The 22,412-nt window shown below is 37.7% G+C and overlaps 1 protein-coding gene across 3 annotated transcripts; it reads right to left on the bottom strand.

Moving 5' to 3' along the window:
* Nucleotides 1-17,006: 17,006 nt before the first annotated feature.
* Nucleotides 17,007-21,378, bottom strand: LOC125878225 (pentatricopeptide repeat-containing protein At3g53170). Of its 3 annotated transcripts, XM_049559432.1 has the most exons (5): nucleotides 21,069-21,378; nucleotides 18,840-19,926; nucleotides 18,166-18,290; nucleotides 17,771-17,826; nucleotides 17,007-17,576 (listed from the first exon to the last, which is right to left on the bottom strand). In XM_049559432.1, exons 1-3 carry the CDS (start codon nucleotides 21,333-21,335, stop codon nucleotides 18,265-18,267), a joined length of 1,380 nt encoding a protein of 459 aa, XP_049415389.1. In that variant the 5' UTR covers nucleotides 21,336-21,378; the 3' UTR covers nucleotides 17,007-17,576; nucleotides 17,771-17,826; nucleotides 18,166-18,264. The 3 variants fall into 3 exon arrangements, with proteins under 3 accessions (XP_049415389.1, XP_049415388.1, XP_049415390.1); XM_049559431.1 differs by having other exon boundaries at nucleotides 17,007-17,826; XM_049559433.1 differs by having other exon boundaries at nucleotides 17,007-17,826; nucleotides 18,174-18,290.
* Between the last annotated feature and the right edge of the window lie 1,034 nt (nucleotides 21,379-22,412).

Raw genomic sequence — 22,412 nt, 5'->3', positions numbered from 1 at the left:
TATCATGGAATAAAATCACGGAAAATTTAAAACTTTACTTTGGAAATTCAACTTCACTTCATATATGAAAAATAGAATCTAACTTCGTCACAATGCACCATCTAGACATAGAAGTATCGAAAATGGGACTTAGCCCTTACATCAATAAGAAGTCTTGAAAATAGTAAGTACAACAATGTCTTTCAACATTGAGGACTCACCAACCTGGGGAAGCAACTCCAAGTGTCTTGAGAAGTAAGCTTGAAACCTCAAAGACCCGAACCTAAATGTTTGGGAAAAGGGAGAAAATATGGGTTAGTGCAACACACGTACTAAGTATGGCTACTATGCATAAAAACCATTGAAACATGCATAAAAGGGCATTTTATTCAAAACATGCTTTTTGCCAAGTAAATCCAATATGCACACAAATTAAGTATCATAGTCCAACCCAACATAATATCATCCCAACATGTAGACAGCCCAAGAAATACTAGTGCAATGCAAAGAATAGAACCCCATAACCCTATTCAAAGCCAAGTATCACATTAAGCAACCTACTTCATGCATACATTCATAAGATCATATTTCATCATAACTTACCATATTCATAATGATCATACATAACATAGCTTCAACATACACAAGTTATAATCATTATAATCATAAGAGAACACTACTACAACCATCTCTTAGGATCCCACAAGTGCAATGTGCAAGAGAAGTCCCATACTCACCCTCCCTTACACTATGTAGAAACCCTTAAGAAAGCCCTAGTAAGAGTTCACACCTTTCATACCTTTATTTAATTTTGCATTAGGGAAATATTACAATAACCTACATAAACCATGAGAGCTACATGGAATCCGGTGTTCTACTCCCACACCGAAAAGAGAGAGTTCACACTTGCCTAAGGTGTAACCATTCGTACATAGCTATCTAGGTTGATCCACTAAGCTACAGTCCTATGTGGGCACATAGTTAAGGGTCAAGGAGATTGCTTCTAGAAACCCTAACTTACTAAACGTGGGGGTTTCCATCTCATGAGACAACACATACCGTATGTAATCCAGACTTGCTAAACATGAGGAAACCCATGTGGGGAGCCGGACTTACCAATACATAATACAAGGTAATTCATTAAGTAATAACATAATTAACATCAATATAAGCAATTGACATATTCCCTTCATTGCCTTCAAGGCTTCATTCAAAGACTCAACCCTAATTTCATAGAAATTATACATAACCTAGGGTAGAATCATCATACAAACATGAATTACATAACATCACATTCAATTCATAGCCTTCAATCAATATCCAACACAAACTAGGGTTAGAATTAGGAAAAGAAGGAGAAACATAGGTCTCATGGGGAATTCTTCAAGAAACCACCAATACCACATAAATTAATCCACAATTGTTCATATAAAATCAATCAAAGTCAGTTTATAACATCAATTTCACTTTAGAAAGAAGACCCACGTTTTTGGATTGAAACCTAGAAATTGGAGATTTTGAAATTCATCTTGAAGGGGCCTCTTGGGGAAAGGAATCCCAAGAGTGATAAGAAACCATACCTTATTGACGAATTAACCACGAAAATCCGAGTTGAAACCTTGGAGAGTTGGTCTTTTTCTTGAAGCTCCAATCTTCTTCAATGGAGTTCTTGAGAAGAGAGAGAGTAGAGAGAAGGAGGAACTTTAGGTTTAGATCTTTGGGGTTTTGTGTTTGAGTGATAATAGTGAGGTAAATTGACTTAAAAATCATTATATACACGTCCCCTAAAGTACCCTAAATACCCCTCACTTAAATGGACTCTTTAATAAAGTAAAAATAGATTTCTGCATTTTCGTCGCGGAACAAGTCCGCGACGCGGAGCAAGTCCGCGACGCGGAGCTGTTCCCTGAAGATATTTGGAATTAAATTTCGAGACAGTAGAGTCCACGACACGACCGCGTCGCAAACTGACTTTTCGCTCCTTGGGGGAGCAAGTCCATGACGCCCCATGGTTCCCTCTATGCACAATTTGCAAGCTGCCTTGGCAGCTTGCTTGGCCAAGGTTGGGGTTTTCCTCGGGGCTCCTTAGGGTGGCCCCGGGGCATCGTATTTGAACGTTTTGACCCTAGGAACCTATATTTACCTATTTTAAACCTTTTCACCAGATTATACCATCATACGACACTCCCAAACCTGCCCAAAACCTAAGGACACACCAGAACACATTCTTCTCTAGTTTCCGAACGTCGTGGTCGTTTCTTGACGTTTAGACTTTTACTCTTCCAAACCAAGTCAATTACATTAGTTTAGGTTTATAAACATCATTTTAACTATTTTTAAGTCATTATTCATAAGGTGAGGCTCTAACTTAAGTCATACATTTTTCGGGGTGTTACAATATCCCCCCCATAGGAACATTCGTCCCCGAATGTCACTTGGACTTCTTTCTAGGGAGACAATGACTCAAACTAGCAGCACAACAACCAGTCACATCAACAACATCATATCATATAGGAATTTAATCCACAACATCACTATGCTCAAAACTCTTTACTTCACATAAGTATAGGAGGAACTACCTTCTCCATATTCAATGAGCATCAACATATGTATTAAGCAATCAACAAGACATTTCTTTAGCAAGGAAACATCAAGCATGCTTATTACAACTCTCATGAAGACAACATCACACAACATTTATGGGTGCAATATCAACCATGAGAAACAAAATTCATGAAACTCAAAATACAACTTCAGCATGAATTTTCACAAAAATATGCACATACAAGGAAATCATGTGATAATCATCAACACACATGATTTTTCAACTTATACCAAATAAAAGAGACTACTAACCTCAACTATGGCTAGGAGTAGGTGGAAAAATATGAGGGTAGCGGGACTTCATGTCAGCCTCGGCCTCCCATGTTGCACCCTCAACTAGGTGGTTTCTCCATAGAACTTTTACGAAGGCAACCTCTTTTTTCCTCAACTTCTTAACTTGACGATCTAAGATTTCGACCAGAACCTCTTCATAAGAAAGGTTCTCATTCACCCCTAAACCTTCTAGAGGGAGAATGGACACCGGGTTACCTATACACTTCTTTAACATAGAAATATGGAACACCGGGTGAACCGGGGCCAGTTCAATGGGCAGTTTCAACTCATAAGCGACCTTTCTGACACACTTCAACATCTCATAAGGCCCAACATACCGGGGGCTAAGTTTCCCCTTCTTACCAAACCTCATCACCCCTTTCATGGGTGAGATTTTTAAGTAGACCTAATCACCTACTTCAAATTCAAGATCTCTTTTTCTATTATCGGCATAAGACTTTTGCCGACTATGAGCCGTTTTCAACCTATCCCTTATAAGTTGAAATTTTTCCGTAGCCTCATAGACTACCTCGGGACCAAGAAGAGAAAATGCACCTACTTCAAACCACCCAACCGGAGATCGACACCTTCTACCATAAAGTGCTTCAAAGGGTGCCATAACAATACTCGAGTGGTAGCTATTGTTGTAGGAAAATTCTATTAAAGGTAGGTGGTCATCCCAATTACCTTTGAAGTCAATGACACACGCTCTCAACATGTCCTCTAGGGTTTGGATGGTACGCTCCACTTGACCATCCGTTTGAGGATGAAATGCGGTACTAAGTTTCACTTGAGTACCAAGCCCACTTTGGAAAGACCTCCAAAAATGGGAAGTAAATTGGGCACCTCTATCCTAAATAATCGACAATGGGGCCCCATGCAATTTCACAATCTCCTTAATGTACAACTTAGCATAATCTTCCGCCGAATAAGAAACCTTGATGGGAAGGAAATGGGCTGATTTAGTCAATCTATCCACAATGACCCAAATGGAATCATGTTGCCTACGGGTTCGAGGCAAACCTACCACGAAGTCCATATTGATCTCTTCTCACTTCCAAGTGGGGGTATCAATATCTTGAGTTAGACCTCTCGATCCTTGGTGCTCGGCTTTGACTTGTTGGCAATTTGAGCACCTAGCCACAAAATTTGCTATGTCTCTTTTCATTCCGTTCCACCAATAAATCTCACGTAAGTCGCGATACATTTTGGTGGCTCCCGGATGGATGGAGTATCGGGATCCATAGACCTCCTCTAAGATTGTCTCTTTAGGCCATCCACATCTGGCACACATAATCTTCCTTGGTGCCTAAGCACCCCATCTTCTCCTTGAGAGAAAGTTTCTATTGCTTTGTTGAGAACTGACTATTTTAGTTCCATCAATATAGGGTCAAGATGTTGCTTAGACTTCACGTCAACAACCGATGACTCGGAATCATGACGGACCATAACACCTCCTTTTGGGGAATCTTCAAGTCGGACACCCAACCGGGCTAGCCTATGTACATCACGAGCTAACTCCCTTTTCTCTTCTTCCACATATGACACACTACCCATAGATATACGACTCAAAGCATCTGCAACCACATTTGCTTTTTCGGGGTGGTAAAGGACACTCATATCATAATCTTTTAAGAGTTCCAACCACCTCTTTTGTCGGAGATTCAATTCTTTTTGGCTAAAACCATATTGAAGACTCTTGTGGTCGGTACACATCCACATGTACCCCATAGAGATAGTGTCTCCAAATCTTTAAAGCAAAGACTACGACCGCTAGCTCAAGGTCACGAGTCGGATAATTCTTCTCATGCACCTTGAGTTGTCTCGAGGCATAAGCTATAACCTTACCATGCTGCATTAGGACACAACCCAAACCCACTCAGGAAGCGTCACAATATACTACAAACCCTTCAGTGCCCTTCGGTAAGGTCAAAATCGGAGTGGAGGTGAGCTTATCTTTTAACAATTGGAAGCTCTTTTCACAAGATTCCGACCATTCGAACTTGGACTTCTTTTGAGTTAAGACCGTTAATGGAGATACAATAGATGAAAATCCCTCAACAAACCTCCTGTAGTAACCGGCCAAACCCAAAAAGCTTCGGATGTCGGAAGGATTCAAAGGTCTAGGCCAACTTTTGACCGCATCGATTTTCTTTGGATCAACTTNATAGATGAAAATCCCTTAACAAACCTCCTGTAGTAACCGGCCAAACCCAAAAAGCTTCGGATGTCGAAAGGATTCAAAGGTCTAGGCCAACTTTTGACCGCATCGATTTTCTTTGGATCAACTTCTATACCCTCACTAGAAACAATGTGACAAAGGAAAGCAAGCAATCTTAGCCAAAGCTCGCACTTGCTAAACTTAGCACAAAGTTGGTGATCTTTGAGGGCTTGCAATACTATCCTCAAATGATTCATATGATCATCCTCACTTTTAGAGTATATCAAGATGTCATCAATAAAGACAATAACAAATGAGTCTAGAAAATTTCTAAGCACACAATTCATAAAGTCCATGAAAGCCGCCGGGGCATTTGTAAGACCAAAGGACATCACTAAGAACTCAAAATGATCATATCTTGTTCAGAAGGCTGTTTTCGGAACATCAACACCTCTCACCCTAAGTTGGTGATAACCCGACCTCAAATCAATTTTTGAAAAGTAACTCGCTCCTTGAAGTTGATCAAATAAGTCATCAATCCTAGGGAGTGGATACTTGTTCTTAATGGTCACTTTATTTAACTGTCGGTAATCAATACACATACGAAGAGATCCATCCTTCTTCTTCACAAATAACACCGGTGCACCCCAAGGAGATATACTAGGTTGGATGAAACCCTTATCTAACAAATCTTTGAGTTGAGCTTTTAATTCCTTCAACTCCGTCGGGGCCATCCGATAAGGAGGGATTGAAATGGGTTGTGTATCCGGCAATAAATCTATGCCGAAATCTATTTCCCATTTGGGAGGAATCCCGGGTAAGTCATCAGGAAAGACTTTCGGAAAATCCTTCACTACGGGGACCGACTCCAAAGGAGGAATCTCGGACTCAAGATCCTTGACCCTCACAATATGATAGAGACAACCCTTAGAAATCAACTTACAAGCTTTTAGACATGAAATGATCCTTCACCTAGGAACGGAATTTCCTCTCTTCCATTCTAAAATGGGTTCATTAGGAAATTGTAACTTCACAATTCGGGTCCTACAATCTATGGACGCAAAACAAGCATGAAGCCAATCCATCCCCAATATAACATCAAAGTCTAACATATCAAGTTCCACCAAATCAACCAAAGTGACTCTATTGGGCAATGATATGGGACAACGCCTATAGAATCTTTTAGCAACTATGGAATCACCCACCGGGGTAGAAACCGAAAAGGGTTTATTTAAGACATCGGGAAGCATATTAAACTTCATAGCCACTAAAGGGGTTACAAAAGACAAAGTGGCTCCAGAATCCAACAATGCATAAAAATTTATTGAAAATACTTGCAACATACCAGTCACAACATCCAGAGAGCTCTCTTGATCACCTCGGGATTGGAGAGCATAGAAGCGATTCTTCTTAGGAGCATCGGGATTTGGGCCACTTTCTTGTGGTTGAGCATTTTCCCTTCCTTGAGCCTTTAGCACAGGGAAGTCCCTCCTCATGTGTCCGCTCTTACTACAACCATAACAATTACTCGTGCCAACTAGGCACTTGCCTTCATGTTTTCGACCACAATTTGTACAAATAGGCCCTCAACAAAAGGACCACCACCTCTTGCTTATTGAGGCTTAGGGATAGACACTTTACCTTTGTTGACCCTTGGAGTGTTAGGAGGACCTTGGTTGGAAAACCTCTTTCTGAACTTTGGCTTATCTTGGATTTCAAACCTAACCTTAGAAGAATTTCTATCATCGGTCCTTGACCTCTTTAATTCTCTACCAACTTGCTTAAGCTTTCGCTCCTCAATTTGCTCGGCATGAGCCATAAAGTGAGAAATGTCCATGCTTGGGATTAGCATAGCCGACGGACATTCATTCACCACAAGATCGGATACACCCATAACAAATTTGTTCATTGTAGCTCTAGAGTCCGACACCAAAGTAGGATCATGCTTCGACAATTGAGTGAACTTGAGGCCATACTCCTTCACACTCATACCCCCTTGACGGAGGTTGATGAATTCTTGCATTTTCCTCTCCCTTAGTTCCAAGGGGAAAAACCTATCAAGAAAAGCCATCTTGAATATAGCCCAACTTATCGGACCCTCTCTAATAGGTCTCCCCTCCTTCCATTGTTCATACCACACTTGTGCCACATCTTTAAGTTAATAGGCGGCTAACTCCACTTTTTCTTCAGAAGACACACCCAAAGCCCCTAGAACCTTAAACACTTTATCAATGAACCCTTGTGGATATTCTTCCACTTTGGAGCCAAAGAAAGTAAGGGGATTCATCCTTGTGAAATCTCTTATCCTAGAAGCGGTAGTGCTAGCATTGGGGTTCATTTGCACCCTAGCATCCCTTGCAACTTGAGTGGCCAACACTTGAGTCAAATTATGAATAGCCGACCTTATCTCAACATTAGACATAACCCCTTCTTCAATAGGAACTTGAGGGTTTTGAAGAGCTTGAGGGGGAACCACCTCATTCACATTCTCCTCACCGGCCCTCCTTACGTTGTTCCTTCTTGTATTCATTGCCTATAAGCACAAGAGAAGGATTAGAAGAAAAGGACTAAATAGAGTTAAGACTCTTAGGCACGACTATGGAATAACAAAAGAGTGAAAGTTCCTAAGCATCTCGTAGCCTCTCATTCATAAGTGTGGCGCGCTTCACACCCATGGGGAAAGAATTGGGGCCAGAAAACTTTTTCGTAGTAACTTGGAATTTCCCAACATAGTCTATATTTGGATGAAATCGGAGTCATTAAGGTGTAGGGAGATCTGATAACAATCGGGTAATTTAGTTATGATTTTGATTACATGAGTAGTTAGATAAGTTGTTAAGATATTTGTATGACTTTACAAAATGGAATTCAGGTAAGTAGAACTCCCGGAATCGATCTTAGCGTGAACGGTATTTTCTGAGCGTCGTTGGTCAAAGGTGTGTTGTGAAATGGGGGTCTTGGAATTATTAAAATAGCTCACTATTTCGTGCAAGCCGCTTTAGCGAAGGTTTTGGTCACTCGGGCAGTGCCGTTGTAGCGGGGTGAGGGTCGTTGTGGCAGGCCAAACGCGACTTAAAGTCGTAAAAACCCCAAAATGACTTTATTCTGCACTTTTTTATTTTTAGAGCTAACAAACGACCCCAGACGAGTTCTTGACTAGTTTTCACCATTCTTGAGGCTAAGGTAAGGTTTTTACTCCCCGAATCTATTTTTCGATCCGTAAAACTCAGTTTCTTGGGTAGTTATCGATGGGGGAGGGTTTTGATATGGAATTTATGGTCGAAAAAGCCCTAATCTGGGTATGGGGACCAAGGGTTTGGTCTAAGGTTATTGAGTTTGTTATAATTCAGATATTTAGACCTTTGATTGTTGATCTTTGCGTATAAATTGTTGTTTTTAGACCACGAACAAATGGGAAGAATTTGGAAAGGGAAGATTCAGGTGCCTTAGGGTATTCAAGCTTGGATTCGAGATAAGTGATGGTTGTGATTTCATGTTGGTGTGATATATGTTTGTAATTGCTTAATTATAATACATGTATGTATGCGAATGTTGTATTATTGATCACCCTAATCATAAATGAGGATAATTGAATAATTGTATGTCATGAATCACCTCTTGTTGTATGATTGTGAGAATATACATTGCGATTGTGAATGTGGTTTGTTGAATGGGATGGTGTTACAATCCGACATACTAACTAGGATAGGTTGCCACGTTCCGGCATAAATATGGGATCGGCTGCCACGTTCCGACATAATTATGGGATCGGTTGCCACGTTTCGGCATAAACATTGGATCGGGTACCACGTTCCGGTATACTAACAATTTGGGTGTGGGTTCCATAAGAGGGCCATTGAATTGGGTTCTGTGAGAGGACCATTGAATTGTATTGTGTATCTACTTGTGATGATTACGTTCATATCTAATGATGATTGATATTAAAAGATTATATGTTGCTCTATATTGATGACCAATATGTATTATTGATAATGTGGGGTGTTACATTGTTCCTGAAATGATGACTAATATTGTATATGTTCGGTATATGCTTGTTTATAATGTTGTGGGTACTTGCATGTGTTTCACTTATTCGGATAGCCGCGTGATCGTATCCATACACTGTGGTTGTGTACTGATACTGCACTTGCTCTTATCTTTGTTGAGTACAGGCATCTTCAGGTGACTATTGATAGACCTCAGCTAGGTGACTATTGAGCGTGACCAGATTCAAGGGTGAGCTAGTTCTTTCGGGCTTCCATGCATCTTCTTATTTAAGTCTACTATTTTCAAACTCAGACCATTTGTTTAAGGTGTTGTTTAGTTTCGGGGTTGTACCCCTGTTCTTAGACTTGTCGTTAGTAGAGTTTTGGTACATTGACTTTCAGGTTCTAGGGGTTGTTCTTCCGCATTAGTTTGGTTAGTTAATTGTTTAAACCTTTGGAGTTTATGGGAACTCCGTATTTTGATAGTCATTTAAACCTACTTTCGTATCCTTAAATGCCTTAGTTTTCATAAAATTTGGTAGCTTGGGTTGTAGTAATGGTTCTCCCACTGGAGGTTTAGTGTGGGTGACAATCACGAAGATCTGGGTCGTGAAAAAGTTGGTATCAGAGTTCTAGGTTTGTTGATCTCGTTGTACCAAAACGAGCCTGGTAGAGTCTTGTGAAATGGTACGATGACGTCCATACTTTTCTTTAAGAGGCTATAGGACTTTAGGAAAAACTCACTTCTTTCTACTCCTTTGTGCTATGACTTGAATCCAATTGGTATCTGGGTGATACTAATTGATATCTTTCCCCTTTCTCTCTATGGTCTGAGATAGAGCAACAATAGCGGTTACACCATCACTAGCAAGAGAGGATGTGTATAGACTACCGATAGTTGAATAGGGTCACCATTCAGAACAAGTATACATTGCGTCGGATAGATAACCTTTTTGACCAATTGTAAGGTGCATTGGTTTCTCTAAGATTTATTTAATGTCTGGTTACCATCAATTAAAGGTTGAGGTGGTTAAGAATTGGTTTCGACCAAGTTCTATGATTGAAATTAGCAGTTTTGTGGGGCTCTCTAGCTACTATTTTCGCTTATGGTATGAGTTGAGTCCAATTGGTATCTCTCGATTCCAATTGTTATCTCAACGAAGTGAACTAGACGTCGTAGTCCCGACTGAAGGGACATAAGCAAGTTAATTGAAACTGAGAAGGTTCCAATTGGTATCTGGCCTTAGGGGTCGTACAAGGCGTAGATGATCAATAATGGTCTTCTATGGAATGAACTAATTAAAGAATTTGGACTTGTCTTATGCTTGTGTAATAATCGCGTGAATGTCTGGGTGTATCCTGGGGATATGTGGGTTGTGGTGCTAAATTAATGAGAACGAGTTGGTTAGTGTCTCGTGGGATTTACTTGGGATAGACATGATTTCTCTTAGCTCAGAGAATTATCCTAAATTCGTTTGGCAGAGCTGGGAACCTTTGGGAAATTTAGCAAAGAGAAACAAAAAACCCAAAAAATTAGTTGGCCTGGGTTCTGTTTCCATTTTGGCCGCTGGGGAGAGACTTTTCCCGCCAAGGCAAGGCTGTCAGTGGGGGATTTATCCCGCCAGAGCGGGACAGGGCGGGACAGAATCTCAGCCATGTCTTCCATGTTTTCCTCTAGTCACAATCATGGACCCCGAATCGTACCCGAACTAACCCCTGCGACCTAATTCAATGTTCAGCAATCGAATATAAGTTATAAAGTGTGTTAAAATTATGGAGAACCTGGACATACGAGGAGGAAATCAACAAGGTCGTGGAGGCCAGGGAAATGGTCATGCAGGTAGAAGAGTAGTGTAGCCAGGCAAGAAGGTTACCCGTCAAGATGACAAGGCTCAGTTATATGCTTTTCTGGGCAAAATCGAGTTTGAGGTGTGATGCAGTGATCAGAAGTACTATTATTGTTTGTGATTAGATGGCTAATGTGTTGTTTGATCCGGATTCTACTTATTTTATGTGTCCTTGAGATATGCCTCAGAATTTGATATGATTTGTGATATACTTGATGCCCCCATCCATGTTTCGACCCCAATTGAAGAGTTAGTCATAGTCACCCATGTATATCGTGTTGTCCTATTGTGTTTTTGGATTTTCAGATTTGGGTTGATTTGGTTATGCTTATATAACTAACTTGATATAATCTTAGGCATGACTTGGTTGTCCCTTATTATACCGGGCTTAATTGTAATACTAAGTCGGTAATTCTAGAGATCCCCGATAGGGGAAGGATTAGAGTGGGAAGAGGTGTACAAGCCAAAGCTAGCTAATATCATATCCTCCATTTGGGCTAGGAAACTGGTAGGGCAGGGTTGTTTGGCTTATTTGGCTCATATTTGGGATGTTGAGGTCGAGTCTCCCTCTATTGAGTCTATTCTTGTGGTGTCAGAATTGAGAGAGCTTAAAGCTCAAATCCAAGAGCTTCTTGATAAAGGTTTCATCCGTCCTAGTGCTTCTCTGTGGGGTGCTCCTGTCTTGTTTGTTAAGAAGAAGAAAGGTAGTATGAGGACTAATGATTTTATCTTAATCCATAAGGAAGTGGATTAATACCGAAATGACAAGGTTATGAATAACGAAAGTCCCATTGAATATACTTGGATGAAGAAAATCTAAGATTTTAGTAGGAAAGTGAGTATCAAAATTGGGTTAGTCCTTTGAATTGATGAGTATACCTGAGTTTGAGGTGTCGTATTGATGTAAGGTCGGCTTCGTAGTGATAGTCAGAGTTGACTGAGCATAATGCTAATAAGAGTTTGTGTTGGGATGCAACTATATAATACGATTGTGGTTAGAGAAATTTTGCAGCGTAATTACGACTTGCGAGTATCTAAGGTTATGGTTTTAAATAATTGGTAAGTAACGTGGTTGTATGGAAAGTTTTAAGAGATAGTGGGACACCATTCAAATAGAAATTAAAGAGCTAGAGTCATAATGAAGAAAAAATAGTGGGATGTAGTACAACTTTTAGAGAGAGGCGAGAGCAAAAATATTTTATTTGATTGCAAAGGCAAAAGAGATATCTTCAGAGGGGTAGATAAATGCTTTATTTTTGTTTTGAGTTTAGTAATGAGTACGATTGAATTTTAGCGAAGGATATTGTATGATCGATGGAGATGCGATCAATGATAAGCGAAGATCTATGAATTCATAAGAATCTTCAAGGTACAAACTAATGTTGATAGAGAAAGGGATTGTGTTATACGGTGGAAATTACAATTCAAATTTTTCATTGTAAGTCTACATTCGTGGTGATATATTTTGTCAAGGTATGAATTTGCAAGGTGAGAAATGATCACTTGTATCAGGCATTGTATCAGGCATTGAGCATTTGAAAAGACTTACACTTGGTTTGAGTCGTAAAGTTTATTACTTTTGATTGTTAAAGTATCTAAGGAAGGTTTTCATTTTAAAAGTGTTGGTTTAGAGTAAGGTAAATGGTCGGAGTGTTCATGATGGTTGTTAGTATTGAGAGTGTGGACTTCAGTGGAATGATGTGAAGAGTATGTGGAGTCAAGTGAATGGAAATGACTGGTATCGACTCTTCAGAGGAAAACCTTTCGTGTTATTTGATAAATTCTTATATGGCCATCTATTTCATTTTGTACATGGTTGTGAGTGTGATGCACTAGCTATGCTTACGTGTGTTTTCATTTCGTGGGTGGATCTCTAGTGGTGGATCAGATGTATCGATCCTGCGATGTTCTCTTGGTTAAGTGGGATGAGTTGGGAAGACGTGGTTATTTCAAATGACTTATGTGGTGTTGTCTTGGAGTTGTGAAGTATTTCAGTGGTTTTATATGTACCACCTTGCTTATGAGAGTTTATAGAAGAGCTACCATGCATATTTATGATTGTTCGACAATCTTAATATTCATCTAGTCGTTGAGGTCATGTATTGATTATGTGTGATTGAATGTGGGGATCATTGGGTCCAATTCTACTGTTTTTAAGAGGTGATCTACAATTTCTAAATCTTACATTTTTGATAGTGTTGTTAGAGGGTTTGTATGCTTGGACATATCCCTCGATGAGTATCTGATTTCTAAAGACCAAAATTTTTATAGCTTAAAAACTCATGAGAAATTGGGTTGTGAAATGGAAATGTTAATAAGAACTATAATTGTTTGGGTATTATGATTGTGTGTTGGTTGGTTCAGGTTCACCTCTAATTGTGGCGAGTTTTGATTTAGGATTTTATCATGGTTATGTCAAAACGGATTCGTCCTGTTGTTTGTGTCAAAGTCCTTGATAACATGTTGCAGACATGTGTACGATCAACTTTGGTGGTTGTTGGGAATAACTTTGTTGTTAGTTAAGTGTACATACAACAATAATTATCACTCGAGTATTGTGATGACTTCATTGAGGCATTGTATGGGAGGATATGTAGGTGTTCAATTGGTTGGTTTGAGGTTGAAGATGCGAAACATTTGAAACTTAATTTGGTGAAAGTTGTTCAGGGTAAGGTGAAAAGTATTCAATCTAAGCTTCTAGCAGCCCAGAGTCAACAGAAAAAATATGTGGGACAAGTATCCCTAGTTATTCAACGATTCAGATATTACTCTATTCTTGCTTTAGCCCTTTTCTCCTAGTTTGTCATTTAGGGACGAGTGATGGGTAAATTGGTATCTATTGTAACGACATGTTCCCGTAGTATAGAAAAGCCAATGGGGAAAGAATTGGGGCCAGAAAACTTTTTCGTAGTAACTTGGAATTTCCCAACATAGTCTAGATTTGGATGAAATCGGAGTCATTAAGGTGTAGGGAGATCTGATAACAATCGGGTAATTTAGTTATGATTTTGATTACATGAGTAGTTAGATAAGTCGTTAAGATATTTGTATGACTTTACAGAATGGAATTCAGGTAAGTAGAACTCCCAGAATCGATCTTAGCGTGAACGGTATTTTTTGAGCGTCGTTGGTCAAAGGTGTGCTGTGAAATGGGGGTCTTGGAATTATTAAAATAGCTCACTATTTCGTGCAAGCCGCTTTAGCGAAGGTTTTGGTCACTCGGGCGGTGCCGTTGTAGCGGGGTGAGGGTCGTTGTGGCAGGCCAAACGTGACTTAAAGTCGTAAATAAACCCCAAAATGACTTTATTCTGCACTTTTTTATTTTTAGAGCTAAGAAACGACCCCAGACGAGTTCTTGACCGTTTTTCACCATTCTTGAGGCTAAGGTAAGGTTTTCACTCCTCGAATCTATTTTTCGATCCGTAAAACTCAGTTTCTTGGGTAATTATCGATGGGGGAGGGTTTTGATATGGAATTTATGGTAGGAAAAGCCCTAATCTGGGTATGGGGACCAAGGGTTTGGTCTAGGGTTATTGAGTTTGTTATAATTCGGATAATTAGACCTTTGATTGTTGATCCTTGCGTATAAATTGTTGTTTTTAGACCACGAACAAGCGGGAAGAATTCGGAAAGGGAAGATTCAGGTGCCTTAGGGGATTCAAGCTTGGATTCGAGATAGGTGATGGTTGTGATTTCATGTTGGTGTGATATATGTTTGTAATTGCTTAATTATAATGCATGTATGTATGCGAATGTTGTGTTATTGATCACCCTAATCGTAAATGAGGATAATTGAATAATTGTATGTCATGAATCACCTCTTGTTGTATGATTGTGAGAATATACATTGCGATTGTGATTGTTGTTTGTTGAATGGGAGGGTGTCACAATCCGACACACTAACTAGGATAGGTTGCCACGTTCCGGCATAAATATGGGATCGGCTGCCACGTTTCGACATAATTATGGGATCGGTTGCCACGTTTCGGCATAAACATTGGATCGGGTACCACGTTCCGGTATACTAACAATTTGGGTGTGGGTTCCATAAGAGGGCCATTGAATTGGGTTCTGTGAGAGGACCATTGAATTGTATTGTGTATCTACTTGTGATGATTACGTTCATATCTAATGATGATTGATATTAAAAGATTATATGTTGCTCTATATTGATGACCAATGTGTATTATTGATAATGTAGGGTGTTACATTGTTCCTGAAATGATGACTAATATTGTATATGTTCGGTATATGCTTGTTTATAATGTTGTGGGTACTTGCATGTGTTTCACTTATTCGGATAGCCGCATGATCGTACCCATACACTGTGGTTGTGTATTGATACTGCACTGGCTCTTATCTTTGTTGAGTACAGGGCATCTTCAGGCGGCTATTGATAGACCTCAGTTAGGTGACTATTGAGCATAACCGAATTCAAGGGTGAGCCAGTTCTTTCGGGCTGTCATGTATCTTCTTATTTAAGTCTACTCTTTTCGGACTCAGACCATTTGTTTAAGATGTTGTTTAGTTTCAGGGTTGTACCCTTGTTCTTAGACTTGTCGTTAGTAGAGTTTTGGTACATTGACTTTCAGGTTCTAGGGGTTGTTCTTCCGCATTAGTTTGGTTAGTTAACTGTTTAAACCTTTGGAGTTTATGGGAACTCCGTATTTTTATAGTCATTTAAACCTGCTTCTGTATCTTTAAATGCCTTAGTTTTCATAAAATTTGTTTGTTTGGGTTGTAGTAATGGTTCTCCCACCGGAGGTTTAGTGCGGGTGCCAATCACGACGGTCTGGATCGTGACAATTGGTTCTATATTCTTTTTTGTTTTAAATATTTCATTTTCATGTATATTATCACCCACAATACCTTATACGAATCCAATGTATAATTTTCAACAGTTATATACAACTGTTTATTTATCCATTTTAATGATTTATATACATATACAAATAATTGTATATAATATGTTTATACGAACTTATTTTTGGACAGAATATTTTAGGATGTTAGACTTCTACTCAAAGAAGCATTTCAAGAATGCCCCACACGTACAGTGTTATACAAATAATGATTTATATACATATACATATATCAGATACATATACAATTCATCCACTTAATAATAATACATATTTGTATACAAATACATATAATTAATCTATATATGAATGAAAAACAGTTTTCAAATACATATACAATTATGGTGTTCTTCGTGTCGAAGAAGTCATTTTAGACAATAAATTATAATCAAATACAATTATAAATTACATTACTTTATGGGATAGTTTTCAATTTTTTGTAACCAAAATTACCGCTTTTTTATTATCTATTTTAAAAAAGGAATTTGTATAATTTTTAATAAAAAATTCGAGATATACAAACGTTAGTCACCATAGCAAATGAAACAATAGTTATGGAGCGTAATTAGGTATACCGTAGCTATATAGGCCAATAATGTTTTTTCTCTTTGCCATATATGAAAATTTCCCTTTAGAATAAAGCACAAGACCCAATTTGTGAAAGAAAAACAAACTCAGCATCCCTGGAAAGTTGTTGATATGTTTGAGCTATTTAACATGTAATATCCACTATACTATAACAATTTTGATCTTGGTGTGCATAAAACAATTTTTTTTTCTTATAACTCACTAACTCTACATACAATTCAAATATAGCCTCACAACAAGAAGTAACAAATGTGTAATTTGGTGAATCTAAAGTAAATAAACATGAAAGATATTGATAACATAGAAATTGAAGTCTTCAAATTACATAAGAAATTGACTTTGCATTTTCATTCATTATAGCTTAATTAACTCGTACTGAGAATTTTGGTATCTCAAATTCTTGAATGTGGGATGTAGGTATAAGGAGGTGCTGCCTATGGTGCCACCTTCTCGGTCTTAGGAAGGGGAAAAAAGCTTAGGCATAAATTTCACTCTTCTAGAGATCAGTTTGAAGGACACTGTTGAAAGCTTTTAGGAGAAGAATTCTTTACAAATTGGAGTGGTTGTACGTATGTGTTGCAATAAGGTCCATCTACAGGTCGTTTGGTGCTTGCAGCTCTACAGAAAGTCAAACGGTGTCTGGACATTTTAATCCACTTCTAAGAAAGCAAAGTAAATAAGTAATGTTCACCTGCTGCACAAGTAGTATATCAAACATAATATTGTAATTCATTTCCACAGTAACATGTGAAATGGCGAGGGGCTGGAAAATGGTATAACTATCTTACACTACATTGCTCTATTTATCTGTTTACTCAAGACTTGCAACCAGTAAGAGGTAAAACAACCCGATTTAGAAGGAAGAATCAGCAAGTGTCTTAATAATGCTCCATCTGTCCCATGGCTTTGCTCTTTCGAAAGAAGTCAGTCCTCTTACATCGCTGACCTGTTCAAAACCCATATGTATGGTTGTGAGTCAGCTCTGGTTAGTAAAAAAAAAAGGCCTTGATGCATGACTATTAGTACTGCAATAGACAACTCCACAGTGAGAGCTGAAATAGTGTAGATCCTCAATGTTACCGAGGAGTTAATTATCCATCAGAATCACCCACTACTGTTAAAATCTTCATTCACCCAAGCATCACTGAGGTTTTCAACTGAAGATGAACCCACAGGTTGCACTACATACATCACAGCACGGTTTGGCTGTTTCGTGAACATAGTAAACAGAAGAACTTTAACTGCTCCCTCCCTCTCTTGCCTGTATATAAATATGCTAATACAAGAAAAAACGAGTCGAGAAATAACATACATAGGCAAACAAACTGTAAAGCTACTCAGAGAAGTTAAACAAAACTATTCCCTAACAAGAGCTTTAGGAAACTGCAAATCTCTCTAGTTGTGGGTTAAGGCCGTTGAAAGTTCACAGAAACATGTAAGAGAAATCACATTGCCGCAAAATAGACTCACTATGTTCTTTTCCTTGGATCCATGCCATCTGATTAACGGATTGCTATAGCATCCTTCTACACAAACAGATATCATTGTTACGATGAAGTACCCAAACTCAAATATATATGACATTTCTCATTAAGTAACTAAATAGATATGTATATATAGAGAGAGAGAATTAGCAAGAGCAACAACATCCAAAAAACAAAAAGAGAGGAACTTAATTTGCATTTTGAAATAAGTTTAACTCTTCAGTCTTACAAACCAAAAGCAAGATGTTTGAGTTCATAAAAGCCCTTCAACTTTGGCTCACCACTTTGACTGCTTGAAAGCCTTTCAGTTTTAGGCCATTTAATGAGTAAAGATGGATTCTCAAAGGCAGTGAACAAGAGAAAATAGACATTCACACATACAAACTCACATGCAGATAACACTCTGCCCACTTTCACAACATTGAGATTGATGAACAGAGTTCCAAGTGAACGGTTTCCTTCGGTAGCAGATAGATTGTACTAGCTGCTGATCAATTCATTTGATTCTAATAAAATGTAACAACAAAGTGTCATATATCAAGCAGTTCATTGAATGATACTCCCTCCGTCCCATTTTATGTGAGGTAGTTTGACTCGGCACAGAGTTTAAGAAAGAAATGAAGACTTTTAAAACTTGTGGTCCAAAATGAATGATAGAAATTTGTGTGGCTGTAAATCATTTCATTAAGAATAAAATTGACATTTTATAGTTAAATTGTTACTTTATATAGAAATGTGTCATTCTTTTTGGAACCGACTAAAAAGGAAAGTAAGTCACATAAATTGGGACAGAGGGAGTAACTTAGTACACATGACTGCGAAAAATAAAAGTTGATTTATTAGAGAATAACACTTCCTTTTATTATCAACTGCACTTAGCTAGAAATATCATAGAGCTAACCTAAATAGCTGGATTTATGTTACTAACTGTGAGTCTGAGAGGATTCATACTTTTTTTTTTTGATAAAGTTAAAGTTGTATTTCTGAGAGGATTCATACTTTATGAAGCAAAAATGATATGGACAGGAGAAACAGAGGCTAAATAGTACAAGTACCACAAGAAGTAATCATTTTTGTCTTCAAGTCCATTGCAGCTTCAGTCATCCCTTGTGAATTGTACGCCTGAATCATGGTAGAAAATGTGATGTAGTCTGGTTTACATTTTCTGACCTTCATTTCCAAGAATAATGCCACCATCCTCTCTATATCACCAGCTTGACCATAAGCACTGATGATGCAATTGAAAAAAGGAGTATCTAGAACTACATCTGAATTCTCAACTTGCCTCATGATTGAATCAACATTTTCCATAAGTCCAGCTCTACTATAAGCACTGACAAGAGAGCAATAAGTGAATGAACTTGGCTTCACCCCTTCATGCTTCATCTGTAGGAAAAACTGTTCCATGTTCTTAATGAGGCAAGCTTTCCCCAATGTCTCAATGATGATATTGTAAGTCACAACTGTTGGAGAATAGAACCGATTCCTCATAAAATCAAGTACAGACTCCATTTTCTGGTACATGCCAGCTCTTCCATATGACTTGATTAGAATGTTAAATGTCATAACATCTGGCTTTATTCCCATTACCTGAAATTCTTCAAACCACTTCTCCATTTTCTCAAGCTTCCCACAGCTGCCATAGGACCCAATTACTGAATTCAAGGTGAAAACATCTGGAAAGGCAGTCTCATTTTCTACCATATCGGTCAAGGAGCTTTCCATCTGCTCAAACAGCTTAGCTTTACCATAGCCATCAATTATGGTATTGTATGTCACGGAACTACATTCAATTCCCAAATACACCATCTCAGCCAAAATGTATTCAATCATATCAAAACGACGAACTTTAGTGCAGCATTTAACTAGGATCGAGTAAGTATACACATCAGGCTTGCAATTACTAACTGATTTCATATCATCAATAGTTCGCAGCGCCTCATCAAGGAGGCCACTACGACCATATGCATTTACAAGTGCAGTATAAACATCTACTGTTGGTTGAAGCCCATCCGCTAGCATAATCTCAAAAAGCAAGTTAGCTTGACTTGGCTGCTTGCACTTGCCGAGCATTACCAAAAGCTTAGCATATGTATGGCATCTTGGCTCATACCAATGTTGCTTCCGAAGAAGGTCGAAAATCTAGGAGTAAGAACACATTTCTGTCAGAAAAATTGCTAAAACAACAAATACGAGTTTTATCTACAGTTTTATTTGGAACACAATAACAACTACATAAGCTTCTGGGTGAGTCAAATCAACTAAGCCTTGGTCCATACTATTGGGGACATAGACTTTAACACGTGTATGCAACGGAAGATTCATAAATGAAAACAATGCAACCCAAAGGAAAGAAATACTAATTACAACTTCATGTTTAGAATTAAAATACTAAACCTTAAACACACAATAGTTCACCCATTTTTCTAGCCTCCACTCCATTCTAGTGGAGCATGTGATCAAGAGTATAAACAGAAGAATAATGAAAGGCTTGCAATGAAGGGGCTTGAAGAGAAGTTTTTCAAGACAGTCTTAGAAATTTATACCAATTAACTAAAAGGCATCAATTCACTAAAAGGCACGAAGAAAGATGACCAATTGTACTATTTGAAAGTGAAACTAAGCTGATTTTGTAACAAAGAAAACTGTATCTGACAATAATATTTTAGGCTATAGCCTTTGCTGCACAGGTGCAGATAAATTAACAACAGTGATATGGATGCATTGTGACTGCCATGAAGATTGAGGCTATGTCCAAGATATAAGAACACGAATTTTGACAGAAACCTACAAGTTGATACAAGGAAGCAACAGAGAAGGAATTTTATGGCCAATCTAAATCATCGGAGCTGAATGAAAATTAGGGATACACAGGCAAGATTAGTTATGTATTACTATGAATTGAGAAAGAATAAATTGCATTGCATCTGTATCTGAATCTTATAATATTTGCTATATTATTAATTTATGTATGTTCATTGTTGTTGAAACAGTAGAATGCTTCATCAGACAATTGCCCAGTCACGTTGAGCATTCCTGTTGTTAAAAGAGCAATAGGGTAAGACCACTATTTGAAATTTTCTGACATGAATCAGAATATAAAATACTGGAGACACAAGGAAACTTAAATCATGAGAAATGAATGAGTGTTTAAGCTCTATAATAGTGCGGTAGTCCTAGAATTCATTCGAAAAAACAATATGAAACAGTTTATTCAATCGGAGTAAATTGTTGTTTCAAGCTTCTTCGTATTGTAAAAACCAAGATGGATGAAGGAATGGAACCTTAAGAGCAGAGTCCCAGCTATTGTCCCTAATAGCATCATCGAGAGCCTCCAAAACGGCCTTGGGCCAAAGATTAGTGTATTTTTCTGAGTTGGCTTTCCTCTGGATACCTCTAATGGAAGCTTCTGTTCTAAGTATACGAGAAAGGTTTTTCTTTGAACATTTCTGCAGCCCTTGTGAAGTACTACTTGATGATTTGATAATCAAACCTCGCGGTTTTATACCTTCTTTCATCAAATACGATGCGCCTGCAAACTGAAGCTCCATACCCACTCACTCCCCTCCTCCACAAACAAGACGATAAGGACCGCAAAGCACTAGTATGTAATGTATATAGAATTACTTATCTCCAATTAGTACATTTTAGTCCCTTGTCTTGCATTTTTTTATAAAAGAAAAATCAAAATGTGATTAAATTTTGTGAAATGGAATAAAAGTATCTTTGGTTAATAGTTTGGTATAAAATTATGAGATAAAGTATCAAAAATACATTTAAATTATTCTTTTTTTTTTAGTTTCATACCTAAACTATTGGAATAATAAATTTCATTACTAAATTAACGTTTATTAGTTTGAGAAACTCACCTCTCTCTTTTATTACACTTTCTTTATGTTGTGTGTACTATACTCTCTCTTTTATTTAAAAAAAGTTGCCACATCACACTCAACATAGACAAAAAATAAATAAATTATTAGTATTAGTTAAGATTAAAAAATTATTATCTTATAAAAAATAAAAAATAATTTTTTTTATAAAATAAAATGTAAAATATTTTCCTTACCCCACTCCATCACTTCCTCTCATCGTAACCCCCCCCCCCTCCCCCCCACATTTTTTACCTTTATTTTGCTTAGATATCTTTTATAAAAATATTTAATAATTTTTTACTTCATCTCCCCCCACCCTCCAAATAATAATTTAGATATTATTTTTAAAAAAAAAATAATAATAATTCTACCCCACTCCACCTAATTCTCAGTTTCCATTTTTTTTCTGGTTTTGTGTTATATATATTTACATATATAATTTTAAGGAAGTATGTTTTACTTGCCGCCAGAAGACTTTTTTAAAAATAAATTTTTTATTTATGTTATATTCAATACACAAGTTGGAAAAAAAATGAAAAATATAAGTACATATTCAACACAAAACAAGAAAAACGTAAAAAAAAAAAAAAACTAGGAGCAGAGGAATAAATAGGATGGGGTAGAATTTTTTTATTTTAAAATAAAATAATATTAATTTTTTGGGGGAATGAGTGGGTGGTTTGGGGTGGGGGAGGGGGGGAGAAGGTGAAGTATGATATTTTTAAAAATATTTTATAAAAGAAATTTTAAAAATAA

The sequence above is a fragment of the Solanum stenotomum genome, chromosome 10, assembly GCF_019186545.1.
Source record: "Solanum stenotomum isolate F172 chromosome 10, ASM1918654v1, whole genome shotgun sequence".
Lineage (NCBI taxonomy): Eukaryota > Viridiplantae > Streptophyta > Magnoliopsida > Solanales > Solanaceae > Solanum > Solanum stenotomum.
The sequence above is the reverse complement of the archived record's forward strand: the minus strand, read 5'-3'. Positions and strand labels throughout refer to the sequence as shown.

Coding starts and splice junctions, on each gene's coding strand:
- LOC125878225 (XM_049559431.1), bottom strand. CDS start 21,335: ATGGAGCTTCAGTTTGCAGGCGCATCGTATTTGATGAAAGAAGGTATA. Junction 19,927..21,068: donor GCTGGGACTCTGCTCTTAAG/GTTCCATTCCTT, acceptor TCTTACTCCTAG/ATTTTCGACCTTCTTCGGAA. Junction 18,291..18,839: donor AAAAATGATTACTTCTTGTG/GTACTTGTACTA, acceptor ACATTTTATTAG/AATCAAATGAATTGATCAGC.